The sequence below is a fragment of the Ornithodoros turicata genome, chromosome 3 (assembly GCF_037126465.1).
Source record: "Ornithodoros turicata isolate Travis chromosome 3, ASM3712646v1, whole genome shotgun sequence".
NCBI lineage: Eukaryota > Metazoa > Arthropoda > Arachnida > Ixodida > Argasidae > Ornithodoros > Ornithodoros turicata.
In genome coordinates this window covers 49,820,580-49,844,660 of record NC_088203.1, presented here as the reverse complement: position 1 = coordinate 49,844,660, position 24,081 = coordinate 49,820,580, and the positions used below count along the sequence as shown (strand labels likewise).

At 45.5% G+C, this 24,081-nt stretch overlaps 1 protein-coding gene and 1 non-coding gene across 2 annotated transcripts in view; one reads left to right on the top strand and one right to left on the bottom strand.

The window, feature by feature from the left end:
• LOC135388463 (phospholipid-transporting ATPase ABCA1-like) overlaps nt 1-24,081 on the bottom strand; it is a 391,000-nt gene that overhangs the window by 256,173 nt on the left and 110,746 nt on the right. The window contains exons 6-8 of the mRNA XM_064618039.1: nt 11,905-12,139; nt 10,795-10,983; nt 10,546-10,724 (exon numbers count right to left, since the gene is read on the bottom strand). Of these exons, the coding sequence (XP_064474109.1) occupies nt 10,546-10,724; nt 10,795-10,983; nt 11,905-12,139 (603 nt within the window). The remainder of the gene's footprint in view (nt 1-10,545; nt 10,725-10,794; nt 10,984-11,904; nt 12,140-24,081) is intronic.
• Trnat-ggu (transfer RNA threonine (anticodon GGU)) lies at nt 3,538-3,610 on the top strand. Its single transcript has one exon. It is a non-coding gene; the product is annotated as a tRNA-Thr (tRNA).

Sequence of the window (24,081 nt, the reverse complement as noted above, 5' to 3'; positions counted from 1 at the left end):
CATAGGCCCCCGCGTTTTCAGTGCTGTGTCCCTGTACACGTTTAGTTTGCAAAAATTACCAAGGTTGAACCGTAGTCCCAAAAAGCACCGCATTCAGTGCGACGTTGCAGAGGTTCCGCCAAAAAGAATGAATGGATAAATGAACGAGCGAGCCAGCGAGCGAGCGAACAAACCAACGAACGTACGAAAACTCGCATTTTTTCATCTGTTTGCTTGTTCACAGCACTTTCGGATGACCCATACCATATAGCACCAAAAACATATCTCCAAAATGGAAATATCGTAGATGGAATACTGACCTGCACACAGAAGAAAAAAAGAAATTGGGACTTCATCGGTAACGTCACATGGCGAAGTGGCAACATGCGCAGACACACTGTCCCACTCCCGCATGCAGCAAAACCGAATTTCTCGAACGGTGTTCCGGCTTCTCTCTTTACAGGTGAGTGGATTCCTTTGCCTCTTTGAGACACCCCATTGTCCTCCAGATCGTTGTTGCCAGGTTCCGGTGTCTTTTCTTAGGTTCTCATGCTAATTTCAATTCCATCCGGCGGTAATAAGGTATGCAATTTAGCCACTCCGGCGAGCTTTTGGGACCTTGGCTTCGAGCTTGTGTTGGCTTCGTCTCGCCTTGCATAGTTCCGCTTGCTGACAGACCGTGGTTTGGGCATTGGACCTTGGACATCCGTAACTTAAAAACCCGAGAATGGGGGACAAAAAACTACACCACAGACAAGTCTGAAAAGTTTTCTCAAATACACGAGCATATACAGTGTTCAAGTGGGTGAGACAGAAGGGTGATGGGGACGTAAGTAGATCCCCAAAACCAACAGGAAGGTTAGGGAAGGCTTACTTACACAGTTCCCAATGGAGATAACGGACAGCGTTTCCTTCATAAGTCTTTTGTCAAGGTCACTTTCACTGGACACTACAACGGTTTCATGCCATCTGGGCGCACAACCTCTACAAACTTGTATGTGTTTTACCATTTCGGAAAAACAATCATTACATTTTACTCCCGCAAGCGATCATTTAGGCAACGTTTATTTTGGCAGATATTACAGAAACCACATTCCAAAGGTATCTGATATTAGAACGACAGTTTACATACACAGTTCTGTGAATTTTACACGGAGTTTCGACTTTTTCTCAGAGGGTCAACGAGCCTAATCGCAGGTTATCTCTAAGCAGGTTATGGGAAATTTGGTGAAAATAAGGAATTACGGCACGGTGACCAGTAACACTCTTTTCTTTCAGGGAACAGGAGAAAAGCTTCTTTTCAAGCGACATCAGTACAGTCTTGCATTGGGAGTACCTCGTGTTCCTCAACCGAGATAGATGGTGGGACAGAGAACAATGCAACTGGTGAACACAGTTTTCAGAGCATTTGACAGTAGCCGCGTGATGACTGCAAACTTGATAGTTTTTGAATGGCAGCTTGCAGCTAGCAAGATAGGCTACAGAGACTACCTAACTTGCCATACTTCCAGCAAAGATAAGGGCTGAACAAAAGTCGTACATCTAAAAATTGTAGCTCGCCATTCATGAAAAAATGGCTAGGAAGCAAGCGAGCTGGTGAAGATGATGCATAATGTAAAAACCACGAGACTAGGGAACACGAAGGGACAGACACAACACGAAGTCTCAAAAGAGAGACTGAGACTTCATGTTGTGTCAGTTCTTTCCTTGTTCTCATAACGCGTTCACAGTCACAAATACAAGACTCTTCGATTGACGACAACAAGTCATCGACAAATCTTCTTAGAAGTAGAGAGGCGGTGGAAACAGTTGAAATACAGCAGAATCAACAGTATGCAAATAAATTTGACAATACCTGTGCAATGGCGGAACCAATACAGATGCCAGTTTTTTGAACAAACAAATCTCCATCAATAATTAGCAGTTGATTTAACATACAATTCTAGAATTTGTAAAAAAAATCCCTTACACGGCTTAACACAGTTTCCGCTTGGATTGGATGTCCCTGTCAAAGCACGGTTATAGTGCTTAAACACACCATGGATTAATTCAGATGGCACCCGTATTAAATTGAATGGCATCTGGGTTTTTTCAGATGGGGCCCGGATGGAGTTGGATGGCGCTTGGATTATTTCAGATGGCACTTGACGCAAGCGGGAACTGTTGAACATGAGACAACTGATGTCCTGAGGCTGGAACACATTGAAAGCGCGAATACATACAAAGCGTCAAGTGCCTAAGATATTAATGATGACGATGGAAGTCACTGAAAAGGTTAGCTAGTTGTAAGACTCGAACCCACATCTTCTAGATTACCGGTTCATGGCAGTTGTGCCTAACTCGTTACAAGTAACTCGTTACTTGGTGACGGTTACTTTTTTTGGTAACGAAGTAACGATTCAGTTACTTGTTAAAAAAATGTAATAGTAACGGAATCAGTTACAAAAATTGGTAACTCGTTACTGACGTTACTCGTTCCTTTTCTTCAGCGTGGTGGAGCACATTTCGGCCCTCCGTGTGGCGCAATGCGTGGACCTGCGTGACCCACGACCACGTGTGACTTAAAGTATTATTGCAGTCCTTCGCTGGATGTGTTGTTGACGTGCTGAATCGTCTTAAACGAATGCTCTTGTCTTTTCTCTTGTTTCCGTAATCTTCGACCATCACCCCTTCCCAAGAATGGGCACCAATTGTGCTATATCTACAAAAAACGCGTTTCCACTTCTAGCCTTTTCTTGTTTTTGCTAAGCTTCTGAGCGCCCTAATTATGACGCAGCCCCTCGTCTGTTTTTGGGAACCGTTGGTGATCGGTGGCACGAAAACCGGTGTCTTTTCTTGTGTTTTCATAACCTCCGATCACCCCCACTTCGGCAGCAGATATCTTCACACGGAAGAGAACGAAGATCACTGATGTAAATTTCGAGTATCAGCTTCTTGTGAAGTGCGATTTCTCATTAATAATGATTTGAATGTCAAGTGACGGCATGTTTGTTGGCTCCTTTAACTATGCGGCGGTAACGTAAAAGTAACTCGTTACCTGTAAGTAACGAGAACTCGTTACTTTTGTATGTTGGTAACGAGCAACGTATTTAGTTACTTTTTTCTGAAGTAACGGGTAACGGTATTTAGTTCCTATTTTTTGGTAACGGGCACAAGTCTGGGCTCTACCAATTGAGCTAAGCTAACACACCTCCCCAGCGACTTCCAAGGGCGCGTCATCTGAAGGGACAAATCAACCACTTTATCTCACTCATCTTACTATTACATTTTGCTCACTCATACAGACAATCATACGCGCAAGCGGCAACTGTTGAACATGAGAGAACTGATGTCCTGAGGCTGGAACACATAGAAAGCGCGAATACGTACAAAGTCTGAAGTGCCTAAGATACTATACGATAAAAGATGGAAGTCACTGAAAGGGTTAGCCAGCTGTAGGACACGAACCCACATCTTCTGGGTTACCAGTTCAGGACTCTACCAATTGAGCCAAGGTAATACTTGCTAAGCTACGCTAACACTTGCTGAGCTAAGCCTTGGGAGCCGCTAGAGAGGTATGTTAGCTTAGCTCAATTGGTAGAGCCTTGGACTGGTAATCCAGAAGATGTGGGTTCGAGCCCCACAGCTGGCTAACCTTTTGAGTGACTGCCATCTTTCGTCGTCAATTTCTTTGGCACTTGAGGCTTTGTATGTATTTGTCCTTTCTATGTGTTCCAGTCTCAGGACATTAGTTCTCTTATGTTCAACAGCTGCCGCTTGCGTCGTATCCTTCGTATGATTGTGTGTATAAAAAAAATGTAAGAGAGAAAGGGGATGAGTGAGAGAGTAGCTTGATTTGTCCCTTCAGATGACGCGCCCTTGGAAGCCGCTGGGGAGGTATAGGAAGGGAGTTGCCTCAGGACAGAAGCCGCCGATATTTCGAACAGAGACTGTTCTTCTTCTGGGCACCGTCCTCATCATTGGCATGGTATTTAAAGGGTTAGGTGTGACGTGTTTAATGGTTCATGCGAATTGTGGGTCAACAGCCCGGAGGGAAGAAAGGGTCCGTACGGGCTTCTACGGCGGGAGTGAATGGCTGCTTTGTTAGAGTGTGGAGGGGATTATGTGAACGTAGTGATCTAGGCTACAGACCGGTTACAGAAAAATGGAAGGTTCACGAACACGTGGACGAAACGGGACAACAGGCAAGAATTCGCAAGCGAAAGATAAGGAGGTTAATGGTTACGTGGTGAAAATTCCAGAACGAGCAAAGGTTTTTTTTTAAATATATATTTGTAATACAAAGTTGTGGCATGCAATAAAGAGAGCAGAAAGCAGTGGCCATGCAGAACATAACAGATGATAATGGATGTAGAAGGGAAAAGCATATTTTATTTGTGAAGTGTTTCTAGGGTGCCTTGTGATTTGTTGATACCGGACGGGTGAAGAGCGTTGAACTTGTATATGTATCACGTCTGTCACGTGTGGATCTAAACCCGGTTTCTAGAATATATAGTTTAATGTTGTCAAAATTGTGACCAGGAACGTTAAAGTGTTCGGCGACTGCTTTGGGGAGCTTGTTGGACGTGTCGGTTCTGTGTCCGGTAAGGCGGTTGTACATTTGTTGGCCGGTTTCACCAATGTATTGCATAGAGCAGTCGCCGCATTCAATGCAGTATATGACATTGGAGCTTGTGCATGTGAATGCGTGGTTAACGGGGTGGGTGTAATTGCTCGCAGTGCTTTTGATGGAGTTAGCGTGTTGAACGTGCTTGCATGTTTTGCAGCGCGGGAGGTTGCAGGGTCGTGTTCCCGTGTACGGGGTGCTTGTTTTGCTGAATTTGGCATAGACCAAGGAGTCTGCCAGGTTTCTTGCGCGTCGGTATGTCACCTGTATGGGATTTGTGAATATGTTGCTAAGTCGGTCACTGCTTTGGAGGAGGGGCTCGTGCTTCTTTAGAATGGCTTTGATGTTTGGAAGTGCGTTGGAATATCTTGTGATGAAGCTTATTTGGCACACGTCGGGATTTTTTCGGTTTTCCAGAATCTCGTTTCGATCGAGTGTGAGTGCCTTGTGACGGAAATCGGTTAGGAGGGAGTCTGGATAGTCCCTTTGGGCAAGTGTATTGCAGAGTTCGTCAAGCTTCTCAGCGTAATCTGTGTCGTTTGAACAAATTCTGCGTAGTCTTACACTCTGCCCATTAGGAATTCCAACCTTACAGTGACGCGGGTGGTGACTCTTGAAGTGAAGGTATTGTTTGTCAGTTGGCTTTGTGTACAGGGTTGTGATGAGGTTGCCGTTGTCTAGTGATATGAAAGTGAGTTGACTGTTGTGATGTGAACTTTATGTTGCTATGCGCGGTGTTCAGTAGATGTACGAACTTTTGAAATTCATGTTCCCCGTGTTCCCATATTATCAGTATATCATCGATGTATCGAAGGTACACCGTGGGTTTTAATGAGAGGGCGCTGAGAACTTTGTTTTCTAAGAACCCCATGAAGATATTTGCGTATGTGGGTCCAACAGGTGTGCCCATACTTGTACCGTGTACTTGTAGGTAGTATTCGCCATTGAACTCGAAGTAGTTCAGTTTAAGGACCAAGTCCATTAGAGCGAGTATGGTTTCCGTGTCTTTTCTGGTGTTTGTTGTAGAAAGGGTATTGCGGAGGGCTGTGATTCCGTCGTTGTGTGGGATGTTAGTATACAGTGATGTCACATCCAGCGTGGCTAGTATTGTGTCCCTACCAAATGTACGAGTGTTGTTTATATCTCTGATTATTCTGAGGGGATGGGGTGTGTCTAGTACATGCGATGGCAGTGTTGTCGGAATATGGTTTAAATAGTGGTCCAGGAATTTCGAGAGTCTTTCTGTTGGTGTGTTGTTATTAGATACAATTGGCCTGCCGGGGATGTCAGCCGTATAGAGCTCGTTGGCGTGTACCTTGTGGATTTTGGGCAATAAATAGAAACGACCTGCGCCTGTGTTTGATGGGGTGAGATATCTGAGGTCATCACGTGTGATGAGCTTTCGTTCGTGGAGGTCCTGTATGGTATGGGTTATTAGCGCTGTGTACCCCTTTGTTGGGTCATGGTCCAGTTTGAGGTAGTGTTGCGTATTCTTGAGTTGCCTATGAGCTTCAGAGATATATTTATCTGTGGGCCAGATGACGATACTCCCACCCTTATCTGCGGACTTGATAATGATATCTCTGTCAGCTAGCGCTTTGATGATGTCACGCTGTGTTTTAGTGAGATTGTGACCACGCGAGCTTTGGGAAATACCGCGAAGGATGTCGTTGCTTACTTGTTTAATGTACAGGTCAGTGCGGGTTCTCGGCCGTGAACCCGCACTAGACTAAACAAGTAAGCAACGACATCCTTCGTGGTATTTCCCAAAGCTCGCGTGGTCACAACCTCACTAAAACACAGCGTGACATCATCAAAGCGCTAGCTGACAGATATGATATCATTATCAAGCCCGCAGATAAGTGTGGGAGTATCGTCATCTGGCCCACAGATAAATATATCTCTGAAGCTCATAGGCAACTCAACAATACGCAACACTACCTCAAACTGGACCATGACCCAACAAAGGAGTACACAGCGCTAATAACCCATACCATACAGGACCTCCACGAACGAAAGCTCATCACACGTGATGACCTCAGATATCTCACCCCATCAAACACAGGCGCAGGTCGTTTCTATTTATTGCCCAAAATCCACAAGGTACACGCCAACGAGGTCTATACGGCTGACATCCCCGGCAGGCCAATTGTATCTAATAACAACACACCAACAGAAAGACTCTCGAAATTCCTGGACCACTATTGAAACCATATTCTGACAACACTGCCATCGCATGTACAAGACACACCCCACCTCCTCAGAATAATCAGAGATATAAACAACACTCGTACATTTGGTAGGGACACAATACTAGCCACGCTGGATGTGACATCACTGTATACTAACATCCCACACAACGACGGAATCACAGCCCTCTGCAATACCCTTTCTACAACAACACCAGAAAAGACACGGAAACCATACTCGCTCTAATGGACTTGGTCCTTAAACTGAACTACTTCGAGTTCAATGGCGAACACTACCTACAAGTACACGGTACAAGTATGGGCACACCTGTTGCACCCACATACGCAAATATCTTCATGGGGTTCTTAGAAAACAAAGTTCTCAGCGCCCTCTCATTAAAACCCACGGTGTACCTTCGATACATCGATGATATACTAATAATATGGGAACACAGGGAACATGAATTTCAAAAGTTCGTACATCTACTGAACACCGCGCATAGCAACATAAAGTTCACATCACAACAGTCAACTCACTTAATTAACTTCCTCGACACCACGATATCACTAGGCAACGGCAACCTCATCACAACCCTGTACAAAAAGCCAACTGACAAACAACAATACCTTCACTTCAAGAGTCACCACCCGCGTCACTGTAAGGTTGGAATTCCTAATGGGCAGAGTGTAAGACTACGCAGAATTTGTTCAAACGACACAGATTACGCTGAGAAGCTTGACAAACTCTGCAGTACACTTGCCCAAAGGGACTATCCAGACTCCCTCCTAACCGAATTCCGTCACAAGGCACTCACACCCGATCGAGACGAGGTTCTGGAAAAAATCCCGACGTGTGCCAAATAAGCTTCATCACAAGATATTCCAACGCACTTCCAAACATCAAAGCCATTCTAAAGAAGCACGAGCCCCTCCTCCAAAGCAGTGACCGACTTCACAAATCCCATACAGGTGACATACCGACGCGCAAAAAACCTGGCAGACTCCTTGGTGAATGCCAAAATCAGCAAAACAAGCACCCCGTACACGGGAACACGACCCCGCAACCTCCCGCGCTGCAAAACATGCAAGCACGTTCAACACGCTAACTCCATCAAAAGCACTGCGAGCAATTACACCCACCCCGTTAACCACGCATTCACATGCATAAGCTCCAATGTCATACACTGCATTGAATGCGGCGACTGCTCTATGCAATACATTGGTGAAACCGGCCAACAAATGAACAACCGCCTTACCGGACACAGAACCGACACGTCCAACAAGCTCCCCAAAGCAGTCGCCGAACACTTTAACGTTCCTGGTCACAATTTTGACAGCATTAAACTATATATTCTAGAAACCGGGTTTAGATCCACACGTGACAGACGTGACAGGGAGTCTTATCTCATATACAAGTTCAACGCTCTTCACCCGTCCGGTATCAACAAATCACAAGGCACCCTAGAAACACTTCACAAATAAAATATGCTTTTCCCTTCTACATCCATTATCATCTGTTATGTTCTGGCCACTGCTTTCTTCTCTCTTTATTGCATGCCACAACTTTGTATTACAAATATATATTTAAAAAAAAACCTTTGCTCGTTCTGGAATTTTCACCACGTAACCCCTAACCTCCTTATCTTTCGCTATGCTTGCGAATTCTTGCCTGTTGTCCCGTTTCGTCCACGTGTTCGTGAACCTTCCATTTTTCTGTAACCGGTCTGTAGCCTAGATCACTACGTTCACATAATCCCCTCCACACTCTAACAAAGCAGCCATTCACTCCCGCCGTAAAAACCCGTACGGACCTTTCTTCCCTCCGGGCTGTTGACCCACAATTCGCATGAACCTTTAAACACGTCACACCTAACCCTTTAAATACCATGCCAATGATGAGGACGGTGCCCAGAAGAAGAACAGTCTCTGTTCGAAATATCGGCGGCTTCTGTCCTGAGGCAACTCCCTTCCTACATCTCTACCGGTTCGCTGGATTTCTACCCATCTACGCTGGGGAGGTGTGTTAGCTTAGCTCAATTGGTACAGACCGGCAATCCAGAAGATGTGGGTTCAAGTCCTTCCTCTGGCTTACCTTTTCAGTGACTTGCACCTTCCATCGTTAATTTCTTAGGCACTTCAGGTTTTGCATGTATGTGTCCTTCCCAAGGCTGGACATGTACTACAATAATTTGTATTATAGTAGTATTACTGTAATACACTTTGTATGTGTATTACGTATTATAATGCGCAAAAACGCGCATTACAAGTATCATCATACTGCAGTAATAAGCATTCGTTCACCGCGTATGCACTATCAGCATGATGATAATCCGGTCAAGCGGGTCAGCACACCACACGTTAGTCACCACCATTAGTCAGTGTACCATCTCCGCTCATAAAATTACTGGGAATGAAATGATCAGTCAGAAGTGTTTCGAGCGCTGTGTTCATGGTTAATGTACGCATCAGGGCCGGCTTCTACTTCTGGTACTCGGGAGATTTTCACCCCCTCCCACGCTGGCGATGGGATGACGAAGATTACCGCCTGTACTCGCGAGTCCGTAGTGTGCGGTTTAGGATTCATATGCAGAAACCCCAGGTATGCACACGATGAATTTGACTGCGTCATTATATTTACATTTGTAGAGTGCGCACATAGGGCCGTATTACATGGTGTCATTTGCATTTCAGCGTCGAGGGCGAAGCGTGAATGAAACGAAACGCCAATATTCAGCAAAGGGCGAGCTTGTACATATAATATGTAATGTGGTTTCCTCTCATAATTAGCCGTTCTAATTTATATTTTGCGTTAGTCCCCTTTCTGCGAACGTAGCCGCACAGAACGAAGACATCGAACGACGTGCCTTCCTGCGATATGAGTGAGTTACTGTGTTATTTTCAGTGGCGAGTTACTTTTCGTCATTGTTTACGATACAGAGCACCGAAAAATCTACCATTGGTAAAGAACTGTTAGGAGAATAAAACTTTTCGGCGAACATATTCTTGTGTCCTTTTATGAATATTACGAGGGCACGTTACCCTTGTTTGCGCTCGAAAAGCAGCTCAAATAACGTATACATATTAAATATTTGAAATACAGATATGTTTAATTATCATCTTCGCGGCTGGTTAATTAAACGTTGTCAGGTTGCTGTTCCGCATTTTAAACGTTCACATACGTTGTATTAACACAAACTGCGTTTCCGTTATGCTAAATATGCGTTGTGGTCGCTGTTAATTCAACCCGTTCTTGGCTGTGCCGCCACGCTGAATCCACGTTAGTTTCGAACTTTGATCCTGCGTTCATTTTATTGATTTTAAACGTGTGCTTGCGTTGAATTTTCAATGTTGTGTTGACTGGGATGTATTGTACCGTTTAGTTATTGGATATACCGGCACGCTGGGTGTAATGACATTGAATGCCATTCGCACGAATTCAATACTGCAACAGACTATAATATACCAAATGCCGTTTTCACAACATCCGCATTAGCTATGGAGATTTGCGACACCTCGAGCACACACACATATATCAGAACTAGCCTGTAAATCACCGTCCTGCAGAGTGTGTTCTTAGAGTGCAGCCACACGAACACACTCATACACACGAACGAAAAAAAATCCACCTGTTAGCTTGGTGTGTGCCTGTCTTAGCAGGTTTAGTAGGCAGTTCATATTTCCAGAATTCTACCAACGTAAACGATATTCATGTTTCCTGGCAGGCAGTCTGTGGTAAAGACATCTACACGATTGCAGCTGCTGTTACGATACCAGAAGAGGAAAGTAGAATGGTTGCGCTATTCCAGTCACCCACGGCAGTACTCTGGTGAAATACCACACTAGGATGGCCATAGCCAGGTCGGTAGCCAGCATCATCATCCAGACGTCGAGTATGGTGATGTTGTCTTGTTCTTCTGAGAACACCGTTACGACAGACCATCCTGCTGAGCCTGGTACATTCAGTAGGTGACATTCGAGGGTGTTGACAAAGAAACGGCAAGCAGAAGAAAGGATTCATACCTTTCAGGTCAGAAGCAAGTTGAATTAGTAATATTGTGTAATAAGTTCCAATGACAGGCGTCATGCAGTAGGCCAATTTCCAAATGCGGGAGTACATCATATACTCAACAAGTGAGTAACCGACCCTGACAAGTGGCCAGAGGGACGCCACCAACCAGTAGATGATGGCAAAAGTGACAGCCACGTTCGCTGAAAGAAAGTAACACAATCCTTTACAGGAACAACGAAATGGCATTTATGGATTCTGTAAACCATACATGGCATAGGAATCATGGTGTTGGAAGCAACAGTTTCATCTTATCAATCTGAGATTTAGTTTAAAATTCAATGAAAACATTAAATGCACAATATGTAGAGCGCCTAGCAGCGTCATTTCTACCCCAGTCGCACAGATGACTGACATTCCCTGGCCTTGGACACAATGATGTGATCCTGTGTGGCGCGCTGCCAGAAATTTCACGCACTTAATTGGTGTTCTACGCTTGGTGCAGCGCGTCAATTACGGTGAAGAGTTTCATATATCGCGTAGCAGTCAGGTTTGTGCAGCAATGGAACTGAAAAATGGCAGTCGCATCCTATGCAACACCGGCATCTTGTGTTAACCTGCGTTGCTTGCGACTGTTGCCTGTTAATCTGACTTTTCGTTAACGCAAAACCACAGGTTTGCGCGACGATGTCATTCGTTTTGTGTATCGTGTATCGCATTGTGTATTCGTGATGTATTCGTTTTGTACCGTTGTGCATCGTCATGCGGACAGTTCATTCACTTTACGTTTTACTTGCTGTTACACTAGCATGTGGACAGGTTTGTTCCGCCGAGTCGCTGACGCTACGATGGCAGTATCAGGGCACGCAGGAAAACAGAAACGTGACAATTTTTCTTTCTTTGTTGCTATTGGGTACTGCGCGAATTCTGTGCGCTGAGTGAAACTAATTATCACGCAGGAAATACGTCAGAGGGGTCCTGCGCATGAAATTTTGCTCAGGCACCGTTCCACGCAATGATATACGCGCCTTATAGTGCATATACGCACCTTATTACACGATTCCATACACACCAGGCAGTCCGGCCTGTTAGAAAGACAGTTATGTACAAAAAGATTAACTTACACCTCTTAAAAAGGCATGCCACAAACAAGATATGCATTCCAACGTGAAGACAGAAGAGCAGCAATGCTGTCTCAACGAGAGTGATGTCAGCGCCCGCTATGGTGGGACGGGAGTTTCCAACGTACACAAGTATTACGCCGATAGGGATGCAAGCGGTGACAGTGATAAAAAGCGACGTGCAGAGATGACCAACCCAGTAGATGAACTCACTGAGTCCCATGAGTTTCAGCATCTCCTGCAATTCAGAAAGACCGCGTCCTACCATCGATTCTATTTTGCGTTATGGTTAGCAATGTTACACTGTGAGAACTGAAGTTCACCGCTTAGCACGTGGAGGGCCAACCGCCGCAGAGTATGACGCCACTATGTTGTGTGATTTCAGACGGCAGGATGGCCTACGTCAGTCTAGACTTTCGTAATAGCTAATAACCGAACTTAATTTCTGGATCTTGTAATAAATTAACAACATTCGGAATGACAGATGACTAGCAACGCATTATGTGGTGAAGTTTCTTTACTGTGCAACGTGTGGCTCTCCGAAGACCGCACAAAACTCACCCGATCCAGTGGCGTTACCCGGCACGCTAGTATATGCTTGGTCTCAGCAATCTTATTTGGCAGGTTTTCACTGGTATTATGGGACAAACGTTAAAGTCGCGAGTGCAGTCAGACAGGAAATCGCAGGATTTTCCAGTGAATGAGAATGGCTAAATACTAAAAGAGTGAAGAAGCGGAAAAAAGAATTGTGAAAAGGTCTCCTTTCGATATCTGATCCGCGATGGCATAGTTGGCCGCCGATGTGTTTTTCAATGGCGCAAGTGGCAGTAGACGGTGTTTAAGTGTTCCCTTGTGTCTGTGCGAACCTTGCTGATGCGATGATAATTTAGCTTCCGTAGTGTAAAGGCAACACATTATTCATCCTACAGCAGCATGTGGTTCCATGTGGCATATTGAGTTGTCACGTATCTGATGTTACGGCCTGTCCGACACATAGCGGTGCGCTAATATAGTCAGCTACAAAACAAAGCGCAAAGACAGAGCTCACTGTTATCGGGTGGTTCATATTTGCAAAGAGGCGATAGCGCTATAATTTAGCGGGAGTTCGGTAGTACTTTCCGGTCTCTCCCGCCATAGAGACTGCATAGTTCGGCAGCATGCGGACCAACCAAGTTCCATCAACTGAACGAATGAAAAGTTACCAGCCATTTTGGATGACAGACTCGCTGTTTCCGATGCGGACGCCGCGCTGTGAATCGCGGAAGCAAAACTCGACCACTTTCGCGACGTCGCCGCTGAAGGCCTCATTGGCCAACACGAATGTAGTGCTAACCTGGCAAGGGTTAATTTTAACCGATTAGAAGCACTGCGACGACGAAAATATCGCTCTGCTTTTTAGTGGCATAGATCAAATCGCTACATGTGGGACACACCTTCAGTCTGTTGTGGGGAGTCAATGAACCAAGGATTGCGTAACACAGCATTCTATAACACAACTCTCCATTGCCACCAATGAAGCGAAGTGTCTGAAGCAACCCTTATGAAAATGAATATTTTCTTCCTGGAGACTTCTTGTATCCTTTGACTTGTGTGTTGACAGTGTGTTGACTTTCAATTCTTGATCATGTCAATAGGAATTGCTATGACATCATTTTGACAATCTCTTGAACTACCTTATGTGTACCTTTTGTGGACAAGGTATATTGATGTCGTTGTTGACAGTTTGTGGACTTTCTATGCGCCTATGTAGGAAGTACTTATTTCAACCGTTTTTTTTTTCCCTACATAGATGAATTCCGTATTATTATTTACTGCATTATCGGACAGTGATGTCCACAGAGGTCGACCTGAAGGGGGTACCGAGCATCAAGAGAGAAACTGATGTTCTGAGGCTGGAACAACATAGAAGGGACAGATACAAACAAAGCCTCAAATTGCCTAAGAAATCAACGATTGGTAGAGCCCTGGACCGGTAATCCAGAAGATGTGGGTTCGATCCCTACAGTTGGCTAACCTTTTCAGTGACTTTAATCTTTCATCGTACCGAGCATCCCATAGGGGGGAGGGGATATGTATATAGAGCCATACTTGTGGCTGTATTCACTGGGAGACAAGCTGTATGGGTAATATCAGCAATTTCTGGGTGTGTTGCAAAAAAGCACATGGGGTGTACACCACTCCTGGGAGGTGGAGAGGTCCGCGCTATCGGCTCTCTAAAGAAAGCGGTATTTCATAATTAAGTGTAGTAGCTTGAACACCACTTTGCCACCTTTTAGCTACATATTAGAACACTAAGTACATTTTCGATGGCTTTGAGAAGGCGGTTCCTCGTATTATTTATACTTCAGTTGAGTACACAATATATTTCCAACTTATACGACCACATGAGGATCATGCGCATGCGACACGTTTGCTGCACATTTTGACTTAGATCCTCCGTGCCTCTCCCTCGCCTCATCACGAAGGAGCCATCGCCATTAGCATAATCGGAATGCCGTTGGATCGGTTGCAACATGTTTCAACCGTCTCAGGCTCTCAGTGTTTGCTCGTCAATTACAGAACAAAGGAGGACATGATTTTGCGTCGTAAGAGATAAGCTGTGTGATAGAAGTGTGTCATAAAGCTTCACGTATATTCATATACGATGACTGTTGTGCCGTAGGTTTTTGTTGTTGATTTCGACCAGCGGCTGCAGTCTTGTGTCCCGCCAGGTAAGTGTGTATCAGTTCGTGGCCGGTGTTGGTTCTGCTAATTTCATTCTCGTTTTTGCAGGCCATGAAAGAACAAAGGAGGATATTTTGCGTCGTAAGGGGTAAGCTGTGTCATAGAAGTGTGTGATCGAGTTTCACTTGTATTCATACCATGACTGTTGTATTGTAGGTTTTTGTATGTTTCGAGCGTTAAGTGCAAACGAGCTCTGTCATTTCGAGCTTTCTCACGCAATCGCTAATACGGCAAGGTTATATTTGCCTGACCTGAACAAACCGTTTGTAGTACAAACAGATGCTTGCGATTATGGGGTTGGCGCAGTTCTCTTGCAGGAGCATGACGCTATTCTCTGTCCAGTGGCTTTTGCAAGTCGCACGCTGAATCCGGCAGAACGGAATTACTCCGTCACGGAAAAGGAATGCTTGGCGACCATCTTCGCTCTCAGGAAGTTCTGTACCTCGACTGCACCACTTTCACCGTCCAGACTGACCACCAGGCACTTTCTTGGCTGCAGCGGCTCCTCAACCCATCTGGATGTCTTGCCAGGTGGGCGCTGACGCTACAACGCTACTCCTTCAACGTGGAGTACAGGCGGGGCTCGACGAACGTGGTAGCAGACGCGCTTTCCCGTGCGCCTCTACCGGAGGGGGGAGAGGAAGGCACCGAGGCGCCTTCTCAACTCCCTGCAGCAGCACAAGTGGCACGAGACGTATCTTCGTCTTGGGGCACGGTCGTGAGCAGAGAGCAGCTCCTAGACGCTGAGAGAGCGGATGGCCTTTGTCAGCGGGTGTCTAAATGGTTAGCTGAGCAGGACTCAGCAGGCACCGGAACGACTGACGGACGGCACAACTCCTATCTGCTGGGCGAGGATGGCATCCCGTTCAGATACATACCCCAGGCGGATGACGATGACGGCTCATCCCCATTCAGAGTCGTGGTGCCACGGAAGTTGCGTAAGTCTTTCATACGTTACTTTCATGATTCAGCCTTGGCAGGTCACAACAGTGGCAGGAAAACTGATGAAAAGTTATGTCGTGTTGCGACATGGCCAGGAATGAGGCAGGACGTAACTAAGTATGTTTGCACTTGTCCCGTATGCCAGAGAGCAAAACCTCGTGGTGGTTTACCCCCTGGGCGCTTACAGCCTATTCAGAGCAATAGGCCCTGGCAGATAGTTGCTTGTGATGTGATGGAACCTTTTCCCTGTAGTCCTAGAGGTAACCAGTATTTGTTTGTGGTTACTGATCATTTCACGAAATGGGTTGAGCTGTTTCCTCTCAGGACGCTGACTTCTCAGAGATTGTGGTAAAGACTACTCGACACATTTTGCCGGTTCGGGTTTCCTGCTCTGCTCATCACAGATAACGCTACCTACTTTACAAGTAAGGTGTTCTCAGATTCTTGCGCTGTCTTAGGCATTCAGCACAAGAAGACTTCCCCATATCACCCTCAGACTAACATTACCGAACGTGTTAATCGGAACCTGAAAATGATGTTGGTTGCTTTTACTAGTCAGCACCACCGTGATTGGGATCTTCGCCTGGCTGAACTGGCGTTCGCTACACGGACAACAGTAAACGGATCTACAGGCTTCACCCCAGCGTTCCTGAACTTGGGACGAGAGGCACCTTTTCCAGTGGAGAATGCTCTACGCCTCCGTGATTGCAGTACCCAGCCTCCTTATTCAAGGTTCGCTGATGAACTCCCGAGTCGACTGGACGATGCAGCTCGGACGGCTCGGGAGAATCTGGACGTCGCACGGTTGGACCAGGCTCGCCAGTACAACAGAGGTCGACGGAACCTCACCTACAGCGTCGGTGACCTCGTCCTTCGACGGACTCACCCGCAAAAGTGATGCCGCACGCGGCTTTGCAGCTTCACTCGCAGATAGGTGGAATGGCCCCTTCGAGGTAAGTGCGTGCTCCTCCGGCCTCACTTACAGGCTTCGTCGTTGTGACACGGGCGAAGAAACTGGGCCAGTACACATCTCGGACCTGAAAACTTACCACCTCCGAGACCCTGAGAGCGAAGAAGCAGACGTTCAGCTTCCTCCGCTAGACCTGGACAAGGATCCCGTTCCCGGACCCTCCAGTCGCTACAGTTTGCGTTCCCGCAGGCGACGCACGTAGCTGCCACTATCCTAGTCGCTACATCCTAGTGCTCTTGTGTAGTTGGTCTTTCTTAGTGTGGATTTCTGTTTCGCAGTCTTCAGCTATAATCTTCTGGGGGAGAACCTTTTCAGGTTCTCACGGTTTGAAATTGCTTTCTCACCGGATTCCCCTTTTCTTTCATCTCAGACTAGGATGCCTCCTCAACGTAAGAGGTCCGCGGGCCCTCGACCCTCAAGTGCTGGTCACTCTTCTGACACTCCCAGACCACCAGCTGGAACCACGACGGCCACCAGGCGATCCGTTGCAACGTGGACGGTCGTGTCGGATGAACAACCTATTGCTTGGGCTTCCCGGTGGCCGGACCGCCTAACCTCGTCCTCTACGCTCAGATGACCCCACGAGGGCTTCTCCGCCCTTCCGAGGGCTGCTGCTCACAGACCGCCATCTAAACGATCCACCCCTCCCACTATCAGAAGAAGAAAGGCGCCTCCTGTGCCCGGTGTGTCGGGTACCGGAAATTCATCGACGGACCCACCGCAAGGGCACACTTCACCGGACTAGGGTCCAGACGGCCTCCCAGCCCCGGTGCAACGACTTGTCAGCGGCTCTGGACACCATACGGAGGCTGCAACCGGAACTCCTGAGGGACCCACCTCCGGCTCACCCAGTCCCCCAGATCGAAGACGTCCTCCTGGACTTCGCCGAAGACGAAGACTTGTAAACGTGTTGGACATTTTGAGGATGGGGGAGTGTGAGAACCGATTATATTGCATGCCACCAGATGGCAAAACTGTGCGGCAGACGGAGTATGGGGGCGTGTCCGCGCCAGGAGATAAAATGCGCGGCGATGAGACATACGGGCAGATTTTCCTTCGCGGGCCGTGGGCAAGGCTGTGTGTAAAGGTACGCAATAAATCCTTGTTTGTTGTTTGAACCTTTTGCTTGCTGTGTCTTCCTCGGCGACGGGGCGGACGGACTGACGCCCCGACGTTGTGGAAACACGTGTTTCCACAGTGCATAAGTATCAGATCGTGGTCAGTGTTGATTGTGCTAATTTCATTCCCGCTTTTGCAGGTCTTACTTTGTTGAACAGTAAGTTGGGTGAACCAAACTTGTTGTTGCTATGACCATTTACTCGGTTTTACTGACTTGCGTTTGAACATTACTAGTTTGCGATTGAACAGCCTATTCAGACACATTTCTCTCCAACGCTTCAAAGACGTCGCTCTCGCCGAAATTCGGCGAATTTTGAAGTCCACCGTTATCGTGGGTCGCCAGAAGTACTCAGACCTCAAGCGGTCATTGACTGTCTATTGTGCGACGCGACACTGTGTGGCATAAAGCATGTGTACGTGTGGAAGATTTCACTACTGTGTGCGCGGGATGTTTTGTGTGATTGTGTCGACACTGGATACCAATTTCAATGTATGCATTTTCGGAATAAAATAGATACATATATAGTTTTGCTGTACCTCAGTTAGTGTATTTTATGCGTGTTGCTATTGAGTGAACAATACAACGGAGAAATTCTTCTACAAAAACTCTTCACACCATACGCGGGATGTTGTTAATCGGGCTTTTAAAAAAAGAGCGAAGGTAGGTTCGTGGGTGACGCCGACTCATTGACAGCTGAGTCACAGCAATTAGTCAACAGAGAAATTGAGATCACATATAACAATACTTACACATGAAGGTCACACGAAATTTGTGTAAAGTATATGGAGAGTCTACAGAAAGATATGTTACCTTCCTCTGAATAATTGTCAACAAGACTTAAAGTTCCATAAGTCAACATAAAATCAATATGTGAGGTGAACACAAGGCTAATAGAAAATGTACTGAATGTCTGTGCTCCATGTTGACTAAGTTCTGTAGAATGGAAACAAAAGGCCAACAGTCATTTTTGTAAGGGAATGCTAGATTTAACCTCGCATTGTTGAGGGCACTATCCCGTACATTGATACTTTTATTTTTCCGGGAAGTGTGTCTCGTCGTGTGAAGATATACTACCATTGGGGGATGGCGGTTTCAATATACAATGAAACTGGCAATAACTCGAGCGTCGAAAGAGCGACAGGTAGTGCATGTGAGGCGGCCACGTGTTTTGAAGCGATGGAGCTGATTGGAGGAGAGGAGATAGACCGCTATCGGAACATGATAAGGCGAAGGTAGTTTCAACGCTCGAGAAGCATGTAGTTATGGTCTTGGCTCATTTGCATAGCGAAGTTTGACAATTTATATCTCAAAGTACGTTCCCTTCACATGGCGTTAAATAACGACTGCAGATTTGAATAATGAGCGATTCCAATTTCGCTAACTTGCATTAACCGGCAAACGTCTAATTAGTACGTTAATTAATAAATTTTAGCTAATTAGTATTCGAGTAGTTGCACACGCTGTCCTACAATACGTTCTCCTTGCCGTGTAACCGTCCCGCTAAAACGGCATCTATTTTGCTCGACTAGGCTCCCTGTAGCGCATTAAAAAAAAAAGAAAGAAAACACACACACACACCTAGTGTATTGACTAAAACAGTCTCGTTGTCAAAATTGTTGCGCACTATCTGGAACAGTGCTCTTCGGGAAGAGGTGTACTCCGATAGGATATAAAGTAATCGAAACAATAATGGACCCTTGTCCTTGACCAGGTGGGGGTGGAAAAGGTGTACCAACCGATATCATCGACATGATAGAACATACTACCGTTGTATCCTTCGCGTGCTTCACAAGTACGGTACTGGACAAAAGTTTACGGAACAGGCTCCGTCGCATTCCTTCCTCAGAGTGAAACGCCAGCGCCGTATGGGACCATACGAACTTACAGTCGTGTGCCCAGGCACATCCAGACTCCAGACTCTCTGTCCAGAATCCAGACTCCTGTTTGCAAGTCCGTACGTTACCATTCGCTGCTAGCGTTTCGCTCTGAGGAAGGAATGCGCCGCAGCGTGTTTCGCAAACTTTTGCCAAACACTGTACTACATCCTTGTTTCTTGCAGGGAATACACAACTTGACCCCCAACACAAGCCATGTAAAAAAGACAGAATTCAAGACCCATTTTCTTTTGAACGGCCGAATGGAGACCTAACGTGATTGAGTTTTTCCATACGCTATTTCTCCTGTACTATACTGTACCAGCACACCTATTTTCAGCTCTGTGCACATTCCACATGGGTGCTGCAAGTGGAGGGATGTACAATGTGTGAAAACGAAAAGCACGAAAAGCATTTTTACACTGTTAAACGCAACATACATGTGAATGTCACCGTTTACTGAGATAATTCCTGTACTGTGGCTTGGGAAAAGTATTCCACGACATATGAAAAAGGAAGAAGAAGACAGACATCAAGTCAATTGTTTTGGAGATGATGGGTCATGCAACACAGAGATCAACGTTCTGAAAAATCATCTGTTCATTTTATTTTGACCATACTGTTGGTACACATCTTGTGGGTCGTTAGAGGAAGTGGCTGGCATCAAACACCACTAAAGTTTTTGTTTATTTTTTGTTTGTTTTTTTCACGAAAGTAATGATATTTTTACTCTAAAACGATCGCGGCTGGTAGACCACTCCAGCCTTCTACTGCGTGTGGAGAAACGAAAACTAAAACTGAAAAAAACGAAAAGGATTCAAACGCAAAATGGTGTTTATGCCTCGAATTTAAAACATCGTCTATCAAGAAAGGAGAAGGGGAATGAGATATGTCAGTCATAGTCATATGTGGGGTCAGACGGAATGTCTTGAAATGTTAATCAACGAGGAGCAAATGTGGCACAAACTAGTTGCAGATGTTCTTTGTAGATATATCGAGATCATTTTCTCTGCACGCTTTGGAGTCGGTCTTTATGACAAATGAGGTGCGGGTCCAAATCTATGCAGCCTTATTTCATAATGGATAGAACAAGTGTTTCGTATACAGTTTATACTGTTTATCTAATATGATAGGTCGAGTAGCATAATTTTCGCTGTAACGCGTCTTTGCGTCGCTTTTTTACAGGTGCCTACAGTATAGTCAACGTGCACATTTTGTGAGATTTAATGTGGCTGAATGTACACACCTAGGTATTTGTAAGAGCTGGCTTTCATAATGGAAGCGTTATGTCGCTTAATGGCTATTTGCTTCTTTGTCACCTGCATAAATACAGTTTTCCTTACATTGGCGCTTAACCGTAAGGTACAGCTTGGGACAAAAGTTTACGGAACACGGGGTTGTCACATTTCTCCATTTGGACGACACCCTAGCAGCAAACAGAGGTGGACGCACAGATTGAGAGATGGACAGAACAGCCGAGCACCCGTTTCTTATTCGATAGCTTCTTGATATGTAGCAGGGGGACGATCCCATGAAGAAATACGCCAGTGCCGTGTTCCGTAAACTTTTGTCCCAAGCTGTACCAAACCATCTTGTAATTTCCTGCAGCGCCCTCGACAAAACGAATTGGTCAGCAACACAAGAACACAGAAATCTGCGGTAAAGGGCAGTGTGATCTGAATACAGGCTCAGAGATCGCTAATGTCAGGAATTGCATTAATATATAAATTCAATAATACAGGCCCTAAGACAGATCCCCTAAGAGAGATCCCCGAGGGACTCCCGACGTTACTTCAAGTAAGTCGGAATCAAAGTCCCCAATCTGAAGAAATAGTTTTTTACATGACAAGTATGACTCGAATCACTTGCGAAGGGTGTTTCCCTGACTCCCTTCCCACAGTTGTTCCCTTGACTGCCCTACCCACACTACACACACTGACTACACACACATCGCAGAGAAGACGAAGCACTGTTTTCATTCAGTGATGTTATTTCATTGGTCTTCCTCTTTCTTTTTCTTTTTTTTGTGCACATACTGATTTCCGCTGCTCTACGTTACAAAAACAATACTGCCGTCGCCCCAGAACACGAGCAGGTTCAGTGACCCTCCGTGGCATTGCCAAATGTAGAATGGGACAAGCAAATTAATATAGTTAGTCCCATAGAAATTCAGGAAAAAAACTTCCCAGGAACAGCACCGCAAAACGACGCTGCCCCAACGACCTTTTCACAGGCCATGCAATCGTAGATACGGCCCACCCGGGGGCGGACCGCGTTATCAACCCAATTGACAAATCCTACAGGAATTCTCACAAGAAACATCTCACAAAATCCTAAGAGAACTTCTATGGGATTATTGCCCAAATTCTCACAGGTTTTCTCATAGAATTTTTCACCCGATCTCTATGAGTTTCTCTTAAGGGTTTCTCGTAGACATTCTTATAGCTTGTTTCTCACAAGACTCAGTTCAAATGTTCTTATAAGATTTGCAGGAGACAGTAAGGAAATGATGTTCAACACCAAGTGACAATCTGTGTAATCTGTTCACTCTTTATTTAAATCTTTCAAAAAAATCGCATGCTCAGGACAAAAGAACTCAGCCTTGTAGCCTTCGGTGGATCTGAGGGCCTCTCATTAAGATATCGTGTATACGCATCTCAAAGAAAAAAGAAGAGAAAGTAAGAACGTCATATTGTTAAATGTGAGATTACGATGCTACATATGCTCTTGTTTGGAAAGGGAGGCAAAGCATGTGTGTGCGAAAATTAGTTGAAGGAGCACACATTTTAGAATACAGGCATATGGTGCAATGAAATCATAATCTAGGCCAGAAAAACCCCAATTGTGATGCACACCCTCAGTTCAGTCGGAGTATTAATTTATACTCGCAGGTAATGATGACTACTGTGCGGGATAAGCTGTTTTAGTTATGATAAGGCTTATCGCTGTGATGAGATCATTATTGCGAGTCATATAGAATTCCAATATGATAATAGGGAACGCTGCTTTAATTTTCATGCTCTTTTTATGGACCTAACACATTCTGCTTTATCCACCTTCCGTAGTCCGCACCTTCTGTTCCAAACGGAAGACCGTAAACACATCTACATGGTGTTTTTACGGTCTTACGTTTGGTACAGAATGTTCAGCATGCAGAAAGTTCCGAAAGCAGAATGTCTTTAGACCCGTAAAAACAGAAAAAAAATCGTCTACAAATAACGATGCATAGTAGTCATGCATTTTGGGTCGCCATGCAAACGCGATTGTCTAAGAGAACTAGATAAACTACTTGACTTCCAGAGCAAGAAAGTTACAAAATGCAATACAAATAGACAATCGAGCAAGACCTAAGCAAATACAGCATTCAATTCATAAAAAACATACACAGCACATAACTTGCAAGACAAGAAAAGTTATTCTGTAGAATTCGTAAGTGTTTGTCGTACTTTCCTCATCTTCCACCCCTACCAGAAGAGGCGTGGAGGATACTACAACTAAACAAATACGATATTTGATGGTTTGCTGGAGGAGATATAATTTTCTCTAGCGAGAGATCTACAATATTCTAAATACACAATTTTGGAAGCTTCAGTACAGTACTTCCGATATCAGTGTACCCTTACCGTTAGTTTATATACCTCAATCATTTTAAAATTTTGGACGTTAGACCGAACACCTCACGCAAACAGTAACATGACTACAGTTGACGCGATGCATGGACGGATTCGGCGACCAGTCGAAACAATGGGAGGAACTGGTCTACTGAAATTAATTTTCGCACTCCAAAACACGAGGTATGTGAATATTTTCCTCCAGTCGTAATGAGGTCACCCTCAGTTTCTAGATAAAGCTGTAAACCTACTCAATTACACAAATGCAATGCCCTCTAGAAATATGTATTCCTGAGGAGCAGACACCACGTTGAATGAGATAACTGAGCTTACCTCCACGCATTTTTACTTCTGCCCGGTTCCAGCCACGCTGCCGTCCTCAGCATACCAAAACGCCAGTTTAATGTTCTTGTTGAGGCCTTCCTATGTCGTTGTCTCAGATTCCGTGATACACTTCCGTGAAGTGTCGCTTCTGTGCCGTCTTCGATGTAGTTTACGTGGGCGCATATTGAGTATTCGCAGCAGACTCCTTCACCTTCACTACATGTGTTTGAATGGCGGCGCCAAACGGTCAAACCCCACGCAGGGGGCATCAGCGTACACCGATGTTTGGTGAGTGGCGCCACCACGGACCCCCAGACCCAAGGTGTTAACCGTACCGTGCCGACGGGATTTAAGGTGAAGGGTAGAAACCATGAACGGTGGCGGTCGGGGTCTTGGTCAAGCCCCGGCCGATGGGTTTTCTTTAAAACTCCGGGACCTTCCCACATGTATGAATGTGAAGTGTGGGTGACCACCTTGAACATTCGTTTACTTAAACCTTATATGGGTAAGAATTCTATTCCTTCCTCGATCGCGGGCGGAAAGCGCCCGCGGACCGAAGTTTTCAAACAGGCATTTGACGCCTTTCAAACTAAATATATTGTTATAAGCAGTGTG